General features: G+C 54.8%; 1 protein-coding gene across 1 annotated transcript in view; it reads right to left on the bottom strand.

Moving 5' to 3' along the window:
- Positions 1-15,631, bottom strand: part of DTX2 (deltex 2, E3 ubiquitin ligase) — a 32,625-nt gene that overhangs the window by 10,628 nt on the left and 6,366 nt on the right. Inside the window, exon 4 of the mRNA XM_010141075.1 lies at positions 6,784-6,842. Coding sequence (XP_010139377.1) covers positions 6,784-6,842 — 59 coding nt within the window. The remainder of the gene's footprint in view (positions 1-6,783; positions 6,843-15,631) is intronic.

Genomic DNA, 15,631 nt, shown 5'->3' on the forward strand with positions numbered 1-15,631 from the left:
ACCCCGTTCCATGCCCTGCCTTGCCGTTCTCCCCACCCTGCTCAGCAGCTGTAGCTCCTGTGAACATCACACAAGCGTTCTGGGTGCTGGCACCTGCATCTCCTCCATGCCAGCGAAGGGTTAGATGCTACGAGCGCTGCAGACGGGCTGCGTGCCTGTGGCCACACCTTGCCCTAAATACAGCCACTTTCAGGTCATTACCCAGCACCAGTGGCAGACCTGGCTCTCCATTTTTCGGGGTCCTCCAGTGACAGGGTGAAGGCAACGTCTCTGCGGGAGGGCCTGGCCTCTCTACAGCTCCCTTCCAGCGGTGTTCCCAGGGCGTCCCCACCACCCAGCCCTCCTCCCCGGCTGGGGAGGGCTGCACAGATGCTGCCTGTGCTGGGAGTGAAGCGCCAGGAGCCGTGTTACTCCACCGCCGTGGAGCGAGATCCTCATCCCGTCCCTCCGCCACCCACCTCCACTCGGCTCGTCTTCACCTCCCGTTTTGCTTTGCTCCTCCCATTCTTCGCTGCTCTCCTGCCGCCCCTGCTTTCTTCTCCCCCTCTATCACACATCCTACTCCACACATTTGCTCTCTCCCTCCTTCTAGCCGTTTGCATCTCCTCCTCCCAGCTCCCTCCATAACGCATTGCTGCACCATACCTCCCTCCACATTTCGGTTCTATTTTCCTTCCACCACCCTTCAGGTGGGTTTGGACCTCGCTTCCCCACCAAGCACAGACTCCAAGGAGGGTGACACCAGCACCAACAAGCTCCCCAGCCATCCTAGGGCCTCCTCCCCTCCACCTCAGCTCTCTTTCCTCTTTCTTCAACACAAGCATTTCCTTGCTGAACTCCCCCATACCTCTAGCCCCCGCTTTGCTTATGTGATGGGGAAGCACCTTCGATTTGGTGGTGGTTGACCACCCCGGGACACCTGTGCCATGGTTGGCAAACTGCCTCTACAGCCACACCGGGCTGGATTCACACTGACCCCACAGAGTTCCGGGGCTGCTACACATGGGTGGGACAAGACTCTAAACCAGGAGCCCACAGGCTCTGCCAGGGGCAGGGTGTAGGACACCAGTAAGATCTGAAGAGGAGAAATGAGGGCCCTAGCCTGGAGGTGGCTCAGCTCAGCAGCAGAGTTGCTGGAGCAACCTGGCCCTTCCTGCCAGGACACATCCCCCTGAGAGAGTTTCTCTCCACTCCCTTCCACCCCAGACAGAGGTGGAGAGAACAAATCCTCTACAACTCACCCTTGAAAGCCCTGTATGATGCAGGACCCTGCTTGTCTGGAAGATCCTTCTCATGCCATGACTCAGCTGTGACAAGCACGGCTCACAGGCAAACCTTCTCTTGAGAGCACGTAAGCATTAAGGATTAAGGACGCTCTCCCTGACCATCCCTCAGCTCCCAGACTTGTCCCACCACCGAGTCAGAGAAGGTCCTGGTATATGGACACCCATGGCTCCCCAAGAGGGTGTAGCAGGACCACGGGGGAGGTTGGAGGAATCTCTGACATGCACAGGGGACAGCTGGGCTGCTCCAGCTTTCATGATGGGTGGAAACAAGCAGAGCTGCCGCAGGACCGGCTCCACTTTACAGCCAGTCAGAGACCATGCAGGCCAGAGGGGACGTGTCCTGCTTCTCCCCTTGCAGGGACGAACACCATTGGTCAAACCAGAAGAGCCAAGAGGGTGGGGGGAGAGACAAGAGGAAAGGAGGGGGGCAGAACAAGTGCAGAGAGATAAAGAGAAGGAGACGGAAGCAAATACCAGAGTTTGAGCAGGAACTACCTTTCTTGGACACTTTCCTCCCCTCCTTAACTGAGCTGTGTTTTTTAGTGGCTTTATGGGTGCTGGCAGCTTGCGGCACACAGGTGAGGTGCACGGGGAGTCCAGCGGCTGACATCAGAATAGCCGTCATGCCTACAGTGGGTACGACATCGACATGCGGGAAGGAAACAACGGGGAAACACATTCATTAAAAAAAAACTTTCAACCGTTCAAAGAAAATGAAAGAAAAGAAAAAAAAGATAAATTAAAACACAACCCGAGCCCTTGATGCAACATCCGAGAGGCAGCGGGGTGGGAGTTGGCACAGGGGCAGGATCCAGGGGCTTTCAGAGGAGCCCAGGCAGCAAATTAAAGCAGGGGAACACGGGCACAAGTCTGGCCCGTGTGTGTGGACAGGACCTTCCTCTGCGCCATGGCTTTAGGGCTTTTCGGGCACCGAGTCTGCTGTGGTGCAAAGTCCTGCCACTCGCAGAGCTCTGAGGGATGCGGGGCATCACCCGCCAACCCTCAAGGTCCTGCTCAGTTAAAGCTTTGTGTTTCAACGGGGCCGCACCGAAGTACAGCTGAACCACCTCCAAACACCGGGCTGACCGTGGGCTGGAGCTGCCCGCGGCGGCAGCCCCCTGCTCTCCCCACACCGCCTCCTCCTTGGCACTCCAGTTCCTCCCAGCACAATGCAGATCCACCCTCCTCCAGCCCAGCCAGCTGCCAAGGGATGATTTTGTTAAAGCTAATGAATCACTGAGGAGGACAGCTCGGAGAGCTGCAGGACGGCTCATGCTGCGCTAACGCGACGGTGGCCTGTGAAATACGGGCTGGTTACAAGTCACAACAGTTCTGAGCAGCGTATTGCTGTGAAACTCATGTTCAGGAAAGCTTCTGCTTTCCCAAGAGGCAACTTCCCACCTGCAACAGCCATCGCCAGAACTAAGAACTAAATACTCACGGACGCAGCCTGGCAGCCTCCAAGCTGGTGTTTTTCCCAGAGCATGCAAAACCACGTCCTAACGTGGTGGAAATCCTTGCCAGCATCCCGCACATAGCTCACAGCCAAAGCTGCCATTTCAAAGGGTTTTCTTTTTTATCAAGGCTCTCTCCAGCCGGGTTGGGAAAGGGAGGTATAACAGCACACTCACTCAGGAGAAAAATGATGTTCCTCGCCCGCACGTGACTGAAAATTGAGTTACGACGGGAAGCAGCTGCCAGCTTCATGTGCAAGTGGCAAGTTGATTTTCTGCCTCAAATATGCAACCAGTCAAAAACCTGCACCTTGGGACCAGAACTGCCCTGCACAACCCCTGCATCAGTGCCCCACGTGCAGAACTGCTCCTACGCAGCCCTGACTGCCCTTTGTGCCTCTGCCACGTACGGTCCATGGACAACAAATACTCCAGAACCTGCTCGAGCCCTTTCTTCATTCACAAAGGTGGATGCTTTCACTAAAACTTTCTCATTTGAGGACCGAAAGACAGACAGAAGGGGTTTCATGAGAGGAGAGGGGTATGGATGGATGTCGTAATTTCTCCCAGGTTACCCAAGAACCTTTGGCAGAGCTGTCTGGCCAGAAGCCCCGGCTGCCTGACGCATGGTGAAACCATGTGCACCCACACGGAAACAGGTAACGGCAAACCAGGCAACGTGGATCACCCTCACCAGGTACCATCAGTGCTGGTCGAGGTCTGAGGCTGTAGCCCCTCAGTTCCCAGGAGCTGCAGGGCCAGGAGAGGAGGGTCTTCAAACCACGCGAGCACTGAGCGAGCACCCCTCAGCCTCTCCTGCTCCCAGCAGGCACAGCTGAGGAGAGCGCCTGACATCAGCCCTCAAACTGAGGCATCGGGTCCGGAAATTTCACAACCAAAATCACCTCCTCTAGGTCTCGAACTAAAGACCGCAAGACTACTGCATGCTCTCAAGCCCAGTCTAGGCCAGCAGCCCTTCCCTGCTCCCAGGAGCTTCAAGGAAGAGCTTAAACGTCCCCACAACAAAAGCTACTTGTTCTTTGAATGAGTGAGTAGGACCGAACGGGTGAAACCCAGCACCAGAGGTGCTGCCTGCACTGGGCAAGTCCCTTCAGACGGTTGAAGAACGGCAGGAGGTATTCCCAGAAAAGCAGCTCCAACTCATGCTGATGAGAGAGCCTGGAGGAAAACGTTCTTGGGCAACAGGCAGGATGCTGGACCCCCCCAGGGATGGGGAGATCAGCTCTAACAGCCTGACTCACCCAGGTGGCAAAATGCAATTCCCTGGAATTGGTGCAGAAAAGGAAAGGGTGAAGTTGTCTCCTGCAAAAATCTGCTTCTGAGCAGAGACTGACATTTGAAAAGCAAGTCCAAAGACGAACAGGGATTATCACCGCCTACGCACGGCTGATAGGCAAATGCAGAATTAATGCTCTCAAGAGATCAATACCACCTCGCTAATATTAACCTGCAGAGCCCATTAAAAAAAAAAAAAAAAAAGGAGTACAACAGAAGCAGAGACTGAACAACCGACTTCGCTCTCAACGGTGGAGGACAATGAAAGGGGATTGGAGCGAGGGAGGGTTGGTCTTGTCTCCCCAGAACAAGTGACAGGACAAGAGGAAATGGCCTCAAGTTGTTCAGGGGAGGTTGAGGTTGTCCCTGAGGAGCCATTTCTGCCCCGTTGGGGTTGTCCCGGCCTGTCCCAGGCTGCCCAGGGCAGTGGTGGAGTCCCCATCCCTGGAGGGTTTCCCAGCCGTGTGGAGGTGCTGCTGGGGTACAGGGGTCAGGGGGAACCTGGCAGTGCTGGGGGAGTAATAATAAGTACCTCAAACACTATCTGTGGGATATGAACAACACACCACTTCCCAGAAGAGGTGCTGGAAACAGAGAGCAGAGTGTAGCAGGGAGGGAGGTGTTCCTAAGGGCCCAGGCAATTAACGTCTCAACACAATTTGGCCTTTTTGGCAGATCTCCGCTGCTCGCTTTTTGCCAGAAATGTTCCCAGAGATTTATTTTCCTTTCACTTGCTAATTAACTCGTCCAGATCTTCCCTCTGCTTCTTTTTTTAAAGGTTTTAAGGACAGACTCCAATTCAGCTTGCCCTCTGCCCTCACACCTCCCAGGTCTGTCGTGCTCAGTGGAAGGCAGCACAGCGTCCATCAAAGCCATGTCCTACCAAGTTGTGGATCGGAGGAAGATGCTGGCCCCAGGTTGCTGCTTCTGCCCTGACCACACTCAGCCCAGCCCATGCAGCTCTGCGCTCCTCTGCACCTCTGTGTGCCTCTTGCTCACTGCCTCGGGGAGAGCTAGAGGTTATTAAAATGAAAAACGATTCCCTCTTCTACAGCCCCAGCCTCCAAGAGCAGAGACAGCAATTACAAGCTCGACCTTTTAATTTCAGTTTAATAAATGGTGGTAAATGGCTTGTTCTGCTGAGCTCTCCTGCAGCCTTTCCTATCTCAATGTGGCTCTACAAGGTGTAAGTGGACCACGCATCTTTGCCTCTCCCAAATTCTCAGTGGTTGACTTGCCCAGGTAGAACGAGGTCACAGTGAACAGCGTTAACACGGCCTGGATTCACCAGGGCTCTTTGGTTCTCTGCTGTATTTACCTTTTCGTGATTAAGTACCTAATTACACAGCCAGTGCTAACACCAGGGGATGAAATTCAGAGTTCTTATAAGTTCTGCTCAGGTCCTCCACCTGGACGAAGTCTCAGCTGGGCTTTACACCTCATTTCCTCAAAGACTCATTTGCTAACGGGGAGACAGACGGGCTGCACGCGGTCGGGGACACCCAGTGTTAGTCTTTACGCAGTGCTCGTTTGGCTGTAGGGACACGCAAGGCTCAGCCCTCCAACGTTAGACAACTGGAAACATCATCCTGGGGGATCAGCTTTAGGCAGGGCAAAGCCTGACACTGGTGAACATACCAAACACCATCATCTTTCCTGGAGTAAGATGGGAACATTTTCTTTAAGAGCGAGAATGTAACTGTCTCCACGTGCTCGGCAGCAAAGTTCAGCGTCCAAAGAGCTGCTCACCTCAACAGACCATACATGGACGGGAACCAGAGGAAGGAGAGGGTTAATAGATACTCTGTAGTGTCTGAAATGTGCACAGAAATCCCCAGAAAACACCACACATCAGGTCTTTTCCAAGACTTTCTCCACTGCTCTACCCCTGGGTTACGGCACGATCTGGAGCACACGGCTGGTGTTGGCATGAAGACATCTGCTCTGGGCAGAGCACCCACATCCCCGGCACCCCGACACCAGGGTCCCGCCGTTCGGCGCTGGCTGAGGAACAGCAGCGCAAACACACCGACCATTCCAGCATGGAAATGCCGCTGCTGTGAGCACGAGCTGCCGTTTGCAAGGCAACACCATTTCACGTGTAACCGGCAAATCTGCTCTGTGAAGGAGGACTGAAACCTGGCACTTCCACCCCGCCAGACACACTCCTCGGGGGTGTTTGGGTTTGTATTCACAGGTCTGGATGGTAACAAGCAAACCCGTACCCTGCTGCCACAGGAGACAATATCTGATTCTCCTTCTGTCCCCTCTTTTCCCCAAGACAAGGCATCACAATAACTTTTCAAGCTAAAGACCAGCTGAGCTTTTGTGACAAACCCACATTTTCCAAAAAATCATGTTAAAAACATTAAAAACCACGCGCCACCTCATACCTCTTTCCCCTTGACTTTAAAAAAGTAGCAAGTAACAGCCAGCGCTGAGCTTGACCCATATGGTTCCCCCCACTACTCCATCCACAGCAATGGGAGAAGATGAACACCCAACCCTCAAATCAACCCACTCTGAGAGCCTCAGGACCAGCACTGGTGAGAAGAACAGTTACTAAGGTCTGACCATCCCAAATCTGACTCTCCCCCAAATCTGCCTTTCTGAAAAGTCTTTGGACCTAAAACCCTGAACACCAGCGACATCTCAGCCTCTTCCTAAAAACTAACAGTAGGCAGTTGAGTGCCACTTGATCGTGAAACCCTGGGGACAGGGCGGGTGAAGCAGAGATCGATCCTTACCTGCCAGGGCCTGGGTCACCTTGCTGGGCTTGGACATCTTGACAGGCAGGTTTGGGGCGCTGGAGAGGAGAAAAAAAGGGACGAGTTCACCAGCACAGCTCAATCACTGACACAACAGAGACACCCCTGCAGCTCACTGCTCCCACCAGCACCAGGGCCCTGAATAAGTTCATAGATGAATTGCTCAGATGAGCCCATCCTGGGACCCCCACCCACACACCCACCCACCTTTGCCCACTGGTCCAGCAGCTACTTTTAAGGAGCCCAGTCCCTGCCAGAGCTATCTAGTAGGTTTACCTATCTCCAAGGTGGGCCCCAGACCCACCAGCTGCAGGTAGCTGTCTCCAGCCTTGTCTTCTCCTGGCTGGATGCTGGGGCCTGTTGGTGGACCCTGTTGCCAACCCCCTGTTCTGATCCTGTGCTAACTCCCTGCTCTTGCTGCTTCACCACAGAGCTTCCTGTGAGGAGCCAGACCGCTGCACCAGCAGGTCCGTGGCATGAGTACACAGCCAGGAACCACTGGATTAATCTCTTCCAGGTGACCTAGTCTCCAGCCAGAAAAATACCAGAGTATGAATGCCCCATCACCCCCGCACTGCTGTCCAGATGGGGAAACTGAGGCAGAGAAAGGCCAAGAAAAGCTCTTGAGCACATGCAGTTGCAGCCTTGGGTTAAGCACAACCAAGCCTTGACTCTCCCTGCACATCCAAGGGGTTACTGCAAGATGCAGGGAGAAGGGAGGAAAGCTTGAAGGAGGCTTAGGAGAATTTGGCACCCACCTTCCTTTGGGAATCAAAAGGATTTGGACCTGAAATATCATTCAGGTTCCTAACCCACTTATTTCCCCAGCACTAGCAGCTGCACCTCAAGCTAGTTTGGGATACGTGGGCAGCCTGGGCTGTGATGAAGGCAGGAGGCAGGAAGGGTGAGAAGCAGCATGAAGCCAATGAGGGGGTCACTGGAGGAGAAAGCAAGCTGGATCCACACGAGCAGAGCAGGAACATCTGAAATCCAACATGCTGGCACAGAGAAGCCACCCACAGACTTTCTCTCAGGCAACACGTGTGCCTGGGAGGGACACAGGCTCCTGTGCCTCAGCTGCAGCTAATTCGGGGGCATCGGGACAATCTTCTCCAAGGACTTCCCAGAACGACACCAAACCTGGCCAGCCTCTTAGGGAGAAAGAGACTGAGGTGGCCAAGTGCCCAAATGCCACCCGCTGTCTAGGGGGAACCTAATTCACTCCAGCAAGAGCTGTCACTGTGCCCAAACCAGCATCACAGACAGCAGTGCCTCTCTCCAGCCTAGCTAAAATCTTTGTCCCCGTTTCCAGGACAAAGACCAGAGCTGAAGGGGTTTGAGTGACACAGGGTTGCCTTCCACCCTGACCACAGGGACCATCCCCACCTTCTTCCTCTCCTACCTGCCACAGTTTGACACAGGTTCCCTCACGTGTGCTGAGCTCCCTGGAGAACCCCCTGGGCAGGACCCAGGGCTCGGCGCTGCCAGTCTGGCCGAGCGAACCAGCTCTTCCAGCCCTTTAAAGAGCTCTCCAGCCCACCGAGGTTCCCCTTCTGGCTCTGATTCAAAGGCTGTGCTTTCCCCTCATGTCCCCAGTTTTGCAACACCTTCGAATGACGCAACAGATTGTTCTCGCCAGAGCCCAATGCAGTGGGCTCCACCTAACACCGTGGAGATTCTCCCCTCCATTTCAAAGGGCTCTGAATGAGATGCTGTCACTCCTCTTCAGGACCCTTCTCTCCTGATTTACCCTCTTTGTCTCAGCTCCTTCTCAGGTATTTCCCTCCTCCTCCTCCTCTATCTCATCCCTTTATTTCTGCTCCTATAATCCTCTCAAGAGGATGGCTGGTAGTAGAGCTGCTCCCTCTCCAGCTGCAGATGAGCAGGGTATTGGAGGACCAGGTCATGAAAAGCCCACTCCCCAAAATCAGAGAGGCTTTGGACCTCCCCTCCTTCCCTTCTCCAAGCAACTAAGATGACAACATGGTGCCTGGGCACCCCTCATGATGTGATTGATACTGAAGAGCTTGTGCTTCATCATCATACCATAAAGCCCAGGAGCCTCCTTGGGTGTTTTCACTTGCCTGTAGAAGATAAAAATACAGCAGAGCACAAAGCTGAACCTGCCACTGAGCCAGGAAAGCAGGAGGGGATCCTTCCCAAGGGCTGGAACACAGGGTCGTTACACCAGAGGGTAAAGAAACCAAACCCAGAGCTGCTCTGGGAAGGGGATCATTGGTAATCGCGCATTGAGAAGGCTGGGAGAGAAATTACAGAATCACAGAATCGCTTTGGTTGCTCCTCGAGTGTCCCCGTTCCCCCAGCACTGCCGGGTCCCCACCGACCCCTGTCCCTCAGCAGCACCTCCACACAGCTGGGAAACCCCTCCAGGGATGGGGACTCCACCACTGCCCTGGGCAGCCTGGGACAGGCCGGGACAACCCCAACGGGACAGAAATGGCTCCTCAGGGACAACCTCAACCTCCCCTGGAACAACTTGAGGCTGGTTCCTTTTGTCCTGTCACTTGCTGCATGGGAGAAGAGACTGACCCCCACCTCGCTCCAACCTCCTGTCAGGGAGTTGTCAGAGCCAGAAGGTCTCCCGTGAACCTCCTTTGTTCCAGGCTCAACCCTCCCAGGTCCCTCAGCTGCTCCTCAGCACATTGTGCTCCAGACCCTGCCCCAGCTTCGTTGTCCTTCTCTGGACACGCTCCAGCCCATCAATGTCCTTCTGGGAGGAAGGGGATCAAAACTGAACCCAGGATTCGAGGTGTGGCCTCATCAGTGCCCCCAGTCCAGGAGGATGATCCCTGCCCTGGTCCTTCTTCACTCTTCTTTCCTGCTTTGCAAGGCTCAGTCCAAGTCACCCAGGAATCAGAGGTTCTACAAAGTGAGAAGAGCCCTTAAGATGTGCACAGGGAAATGGAGAATCAAATGATGTCTGTGCAAGCCACCAACTTCTGGAAGCTGTGAGCACCCTGCAGAAGAACCAGCCAGGAACCAGCTGCTGCTCAGCTGCTTTCCAGGTGTAAAGGCACAGGGTGTCAGCCTGGACTGCCAGAGGCTTTAAGCCAAGTGGTGTGATGATGGAGAAACCAAATACTTATTTCAGTCGGGCTAAACACATGCACATTCAGCCAGTGGCACCCCAGCTAACCCCACGGTGGGGTGCACTGTCACGGACACTTGACACTGTGGGAGTGTCACACAGGCTGCATATGCTGCTCCTTCTCTGACATCTGCAGAAAACCCAGAGCTGAGGCTGATGAAATCATGGGAAACCCCCAGCGCCTTGAGGTACCTCTGCCACCATGCAGCTGGGGCAGATCCGCAGCCGCAGTGCGCAGGAGGAAGTGTTGCCACACAAGAAAGAGTTGCTGTTGTATAACACCACGAGGCGTGTTCAGTCCACCAGCTCAGAGTCCAGCTACTCCAGTATCACCACACCAGTGCTGGCTTCTCGAGAGAAGTCTGGAGCCAGGCTGGGTGAGGTCCTGCTGATTTACCCCAGCCAGGCTCTGCCAGGAGAAAGTGTGGGCCTGATGCAGGCAGGTGGGTGGAGGTCTCAGGTGAGGGAGAGCTGGAGACCACCAGTGCAAGAGATGTAGATGTGTGCTGGGGGACATGGTTTAGTGGTGAGTGGCAGTGCTGGGTTGGACTCAATGATCTTAAGGGTCTTTTCCAACCAAAACGATTCTGTGATTCCATACGAACAAGCACTGCGGTGCAGAGTGAGGCAGGGGATCCACCGGGACCCTGCTGCTGTGGCCTCTGCTCCCACAGTCAAGACTTCTACCCAGCCAGTGACTCCCAGCCACACGTTCAGGGAATTCCTGAATATTCCTGGTATTCTCTGAACGTTCCCTCATATGGGCTCCTCCTCTCTGGTTCAATTTCATCCCACCGTTCGCTGCAGCTCCTGCTCTCCTGCTGCTGCACGCTGGAGGTGATACCAGGTTATGGACAAAGGGATGTGAATAAAACACTCTCCTCAAAAACTGAGCAAGAAGATCCTGATACGATTTCCAACCTCTGGTTCCCATGCAATCTGCTATGGTGGACGCTCATATTTCAGCATGACAAAACCATCCGGAATTTCAAGGTACTGCAACACCAGTGAGGTGGCAAAGTGCCAGATGAGAGCGTGGTGCCCCCACTGCTGTCATTTCAAGCACTGGGGCCAGGTCTGAGCTGAACATCACCGAGCCACACGTATACAATACCCCAATGGAGAGGAAGAGGGGAATTCTGTAACAACTCACCCTCTCCACCAACACAGCCCTTTCTTCCTTCCTCTCTTCCTCCGCACTGGTCAGCAGGCCATGTCCTCCTGTGCCATGGCATCCCTGCAGCTTCTGGGACAACAGCCAGCACTTCTCCTTCCCAGCCAGGGCTGTGCCCAGCCCTGCCTCACATCAACACTGAGTACTACCACAATTCCCAAAGGTTTGATCCCCCTCCCAGGGCTAACCCAGCCTACGATGATGTTCACGTATCACCTCTCCTACCTTTCTTCTCCAGAAGATGCCAACCCCAGAGCAAAGCCCTCTAAAGGAGTACCTTCTGGTGTGCTGCACACAGCCATGTGGAGCCAGGGGCTTGCTCCTGGCACCGAGCTGAGGACATTCCCCTGCCCCATCCCAGCACAGAGCTACGCTGGTTCTGCTCCCTTGGTTACAGCTCCCGATCCTACACAGCACCCACCACTCCCTATGGGAGATGTGGACACAGCTTCAGACCCTTCTCTGGAACACCACAGCACTAAGCATCCTTCCCCAGTCCCCAAGACTCCATTTCCCCACACTTTTAAACAAAATCCTCCCCTTCAAGCCACCTGCTTTATTTGTAAGCACAACCCAGACCAGCATCCAAAGCCGCAGAAGCTTGGAGGGGCCAGTGGGGCTCCAGCGGGGATTTGCCTGGCTGGGGCAGTCATTACCACCTCCCGCAGAAGCCGCTCCCTGCAGCTTTGCTCGATCCCCTCACAAGCAGGACACTCCTCACCGTGTTTCAGGAGTGGCCCTCTCTGCCATTAGCCAGCAAAGCAGGGAGAACAGGGCAGACCCTGCCCTGTACGGTGGGAAGGATCTTGCTAGGAGGCGGCTGGCGGTCTGGGGAGCTGATCCCTGCCGCAGCCCTCACCGTGGCACGTTTTGGTGCCATCTGCGAGAGAGGCTGGATTCATTAACCGTGTTTAACACACAGGAGGAAATGAATGCTCCAAGAAGCAAAATAACTTGCCCACACGTATTTAAGGCATTAGCAGCTGTTGAAGCCTTGGCACTGCTCCCTGGGTTTTCCACCAACTCTGACCCTCTGGGGAGCAGGAGGAAATTAAACCCGAGCTCCTCCCTCCCTCCCACCAGCCCTGCAGCAAGCGGGAAACGTATTTACTCACCGCCAAAGCCACAAAAACCCAGGCACGCCTGCGCTACCACCAGTCTGTACTGGGGCTACTCCTGCCTGTTAGAAACAGCTGTCACAGCCACCCAGGGAGGCAGGCGGCTTTCCAGGGTGGCTACTCCGCTTCTGCAGCTCCGCAGCACAAAGGTTGGCTTCAGGGCTGCCATTTTCAGCTGCGTTTTCTAAAAAATTGGGTGTACACAACCTCACTGTCTTCCAGCCTCTCCCCAAGAGCCCCTGAGCACTGCTGGCAGTTGCAGCTCAGCTCTGAGAGGCAGGAGCTGGGTCATCCCTGCGAGCTTTGGGCGGATAAGCCGCTTTGTCAAAGCGAGTAAGGAGCCAGAGCTGCTCCAGAGCCAAAGGCCGTGGGGTGAAGACCACACAACCTTTATTAGACACCAGAGGATCCACTGCAGCCCACTGCTCCCTTCCCTTTGGTCTCCGAGCACAGCCAGTGCACATCACGGTGAGGAGGAATGAGCAGCACTGGATGCAGACAGAACCCCTTGGTGTGATAATCAGCGCAGGATAATTAGCACTGGGAGGGACAGGGAACAAACCACCACGCTATGTCCAGCTGAGGGGGAAGACGGGGAATAAAATAACCCAGGAATGTTCTGGCTTCAGGAATTAAATGAAATACATCGTTAGAGTTTGCTACCCAGGTTTCCCCTAATTCACAGAAATTGGAGTATTTTCTGCTGGAACACGGGTCTCACCAGCCCGAGGCCGTAACCTTGGCCAGGAGCCATCACACCCACCAGCATCACTCTCAACTCAGCCCCAGCACAGGGCTGATGGGGGACCAGCCACCGCAAGCTGTCAGGTGGCGCTGGAAAAGTCCCTTCCGCAGACAGCCCTGCACTGGGAGACAGGTTGTCCCACTGCCTGAGCTCGTCTGTCAGCAGGGCGAGCACCGCTGGCAAAGCCAAGCCCAACAGGCTGGAGATCCAGACATCATGAAGAGCCACTAACTCACACCTTTTGATGCCTGTTTGGGTGAGCTCCCACCGCTGCATCCCCCGGGCTGTGATCCACGAGTGCCGCTGGGGGTTATGGAAAACTGAGGCTTCCACAGACACTAGTGGAAAACACCTGCCTTCACACACAAAAAGGGAGTCGCAGAGATTAAGACAGCTCCTGATATCCTGCTGGCACAACCACCTCCCCAGCAAGCCCTGTAGCCAGGCAAGCGCCCAGGAGCATTCCCTTGCCCAGGCCAGGCTCGGCTTCTGCCAAAGGTTCACGTCACACTCGCCACGGCAAGCCCAGGCAGGGCACCCACACTCTGGGCATGCCCACACCACAGCAGGGATGGACAGACAGACAGCAGCCAGGAGAGTAGGAGAGATCACACCTGGGCTGCAGGGCTCACACAGAGCACTCACATGCTCCCTTCCAAGCGTCTGAAGAGCTGCACTCCCTACATGGCACGTTCTGCTGTTGTCCCCAGCAAAGATGTAGCTGGGTGACCCCTTCATACCCCCTGGAAGGGCTGGCAGGGCCAGGGAATATCACCAAGGCACCGGCCACCTCATCCCTAGCACACCACCAGATGAGCTGCAAAACAGGCTGCACCAGCCAGATCGTGACCACCCACAGCATCGCTTGTCCACGGCCAACGTCACCACCGGTACTGCAGCGCTCCCAGTGCCCCGGGAGGGCTCTGTCCTCGGCTGTTGTTCCCAGGCCGGCCACTGTGAGGGGACCACAACAGCCCCCTTCAGCAGTGCTTGAGAAGGTCCCGAGCTGAAGGAGCAGAGCAAGGAGCGGCGGACATACGCCAGCCCCGGAGGGACTCGCCTGTCGGAGGATTTAACCAGCTGCTGAGCTGCCCACAGCCCTGGCAGTTCCTGGCACCCAGCCCAGCCTGCTGTTGTGACAACGTCCTCCCCAGCATCCTGCCTGGGCACCTCCAGGTCTTCTCCCAGCTGTCCCTCTCAGTCAGTATCGCCTGGGCCATAGGCTCACTTTATGGTGAAGAGCCCGCGCCAGCCATGTCCAACCATCTCTCCCTCAGCACACACACACCCAGACCTGATCGGCTCCAGGCAGGCTTGGGGGGCAACTGCTGCATTTCGCTCTTCCTTTTTAATCCTTCCACCTTGGAAGTCACTTTGCTGAGGCTCTGGGGAAGGACAGGGGCTGCAGGCAGCCCAGCAGCCTCACACACCGACCAGCAGCTCCTGTGAGAGGGGGAATTCAGAAACTTCTTTAGGGGACAGCAAGAGCCTTACTGGGGGCTGCCGTGGGCAGCGCCGAGCTCTGGTTTTCAGCCCTATTTGAAGGTGACTAGAATGGAGAAGTACTGCAGGTGCTTAAAACAGCATGAAAAGTTACCAGGTGCACAGAAAGCATCAGAAAAAGAGCGTGAGAAAGAAGAACAGGATGTGGGAAGTCGTTCCACCCAGGTGACCCCGAAGAGGTAAAGTCCTGATACGACACGAAGGGAAATACCTCAAGATTCACTATCGTATTTAAGACGGAGATTCAAAGCAAACCTCAAGCCCCCGCGCTTCCTGTAATTAGCGGAAGGTGCTTCCTGCACCCTTCTCGGTCTCCTCTCTGCATTCACTCACGGGAGCTCGGACAGGTCCATCAGCCCTGGCAAGTTCCCCATTGGGCTCTCAGGTGCTCGCACCATGGTTCAGCACATGGATTATTTACAGTGGAGGAAAGTGCCCCACTTTGTGACACTGACCTCCCCCAGCCCCGAAATCCCCGCTGGAGCACCCAGACGGGCCAGGGTTGATGAAGAAAGAAGGGGAAGGACGTGGCAAAGCCCTCATAAGGGGAGGCTTGGCTGGACTGTAAATCACTTACAGTCCTGCTCGTGCTTCCAGTCCTTCCCCATCGCGTCAGTGAAGCCCCACAGCACCTCAAACACCTGCAAAACGAACCTCTTCCACCACCACCCAGCAGCATCGCTGCTCCACATCAGCGTTTGGCCTAACAAATAGCCTGGACACCACTCAAACTGCTGGCGTCACCCCACCGATTTCAGAGAAGAGGGATCAATTGGTTCAAAGTATCAAAGGAAGGAGAAAATAGATCACTGGTTTGGTTTTCTAAACATCTTCACAACAGATTTTAAAAAACGCTTGATCAAGCTGTGTCTTAGAGGGTTGGTTTTTCTGCTTATTCACTTTACGAATGTCCAACACGGACTTCCTGATTTTGTCAGGGAATTCAGGAGGTCTCAGCCACACACAGCAAGTCCTGTGGTCCCTCCTTGAAGGGGACGAGCTTTGGACACAGAGCAGTTTTCCACTCTGTTTACTGCAAGTTCTGAATTAGATCAGGGTGTTCACGAATCCCCTTTTCATTCCCTCAGTCCCCCTCAAAGTGGATTTTAAATGCAACCCAAAATACCACTATTAATCTTCTCAAACCTGCAGAATGCCAACCTGCCTTTCTCCAGCGG

This window comes from Buceros rhinoceros, unplaced genomic scaffold, assembly GCF_000710305.1.
Source record: "Buceros rhinoceros silvestris isolate BGI_N320 unplaced genomic scaffold, ASM71030v1 scaffold15628, whole genome shotgun sequence".
NCBI lineage: Eukaryota > Metazoa > Chordata > Aves > Bucerotiformes > Bucerotidae > Buceros > Buceros rhinoceros.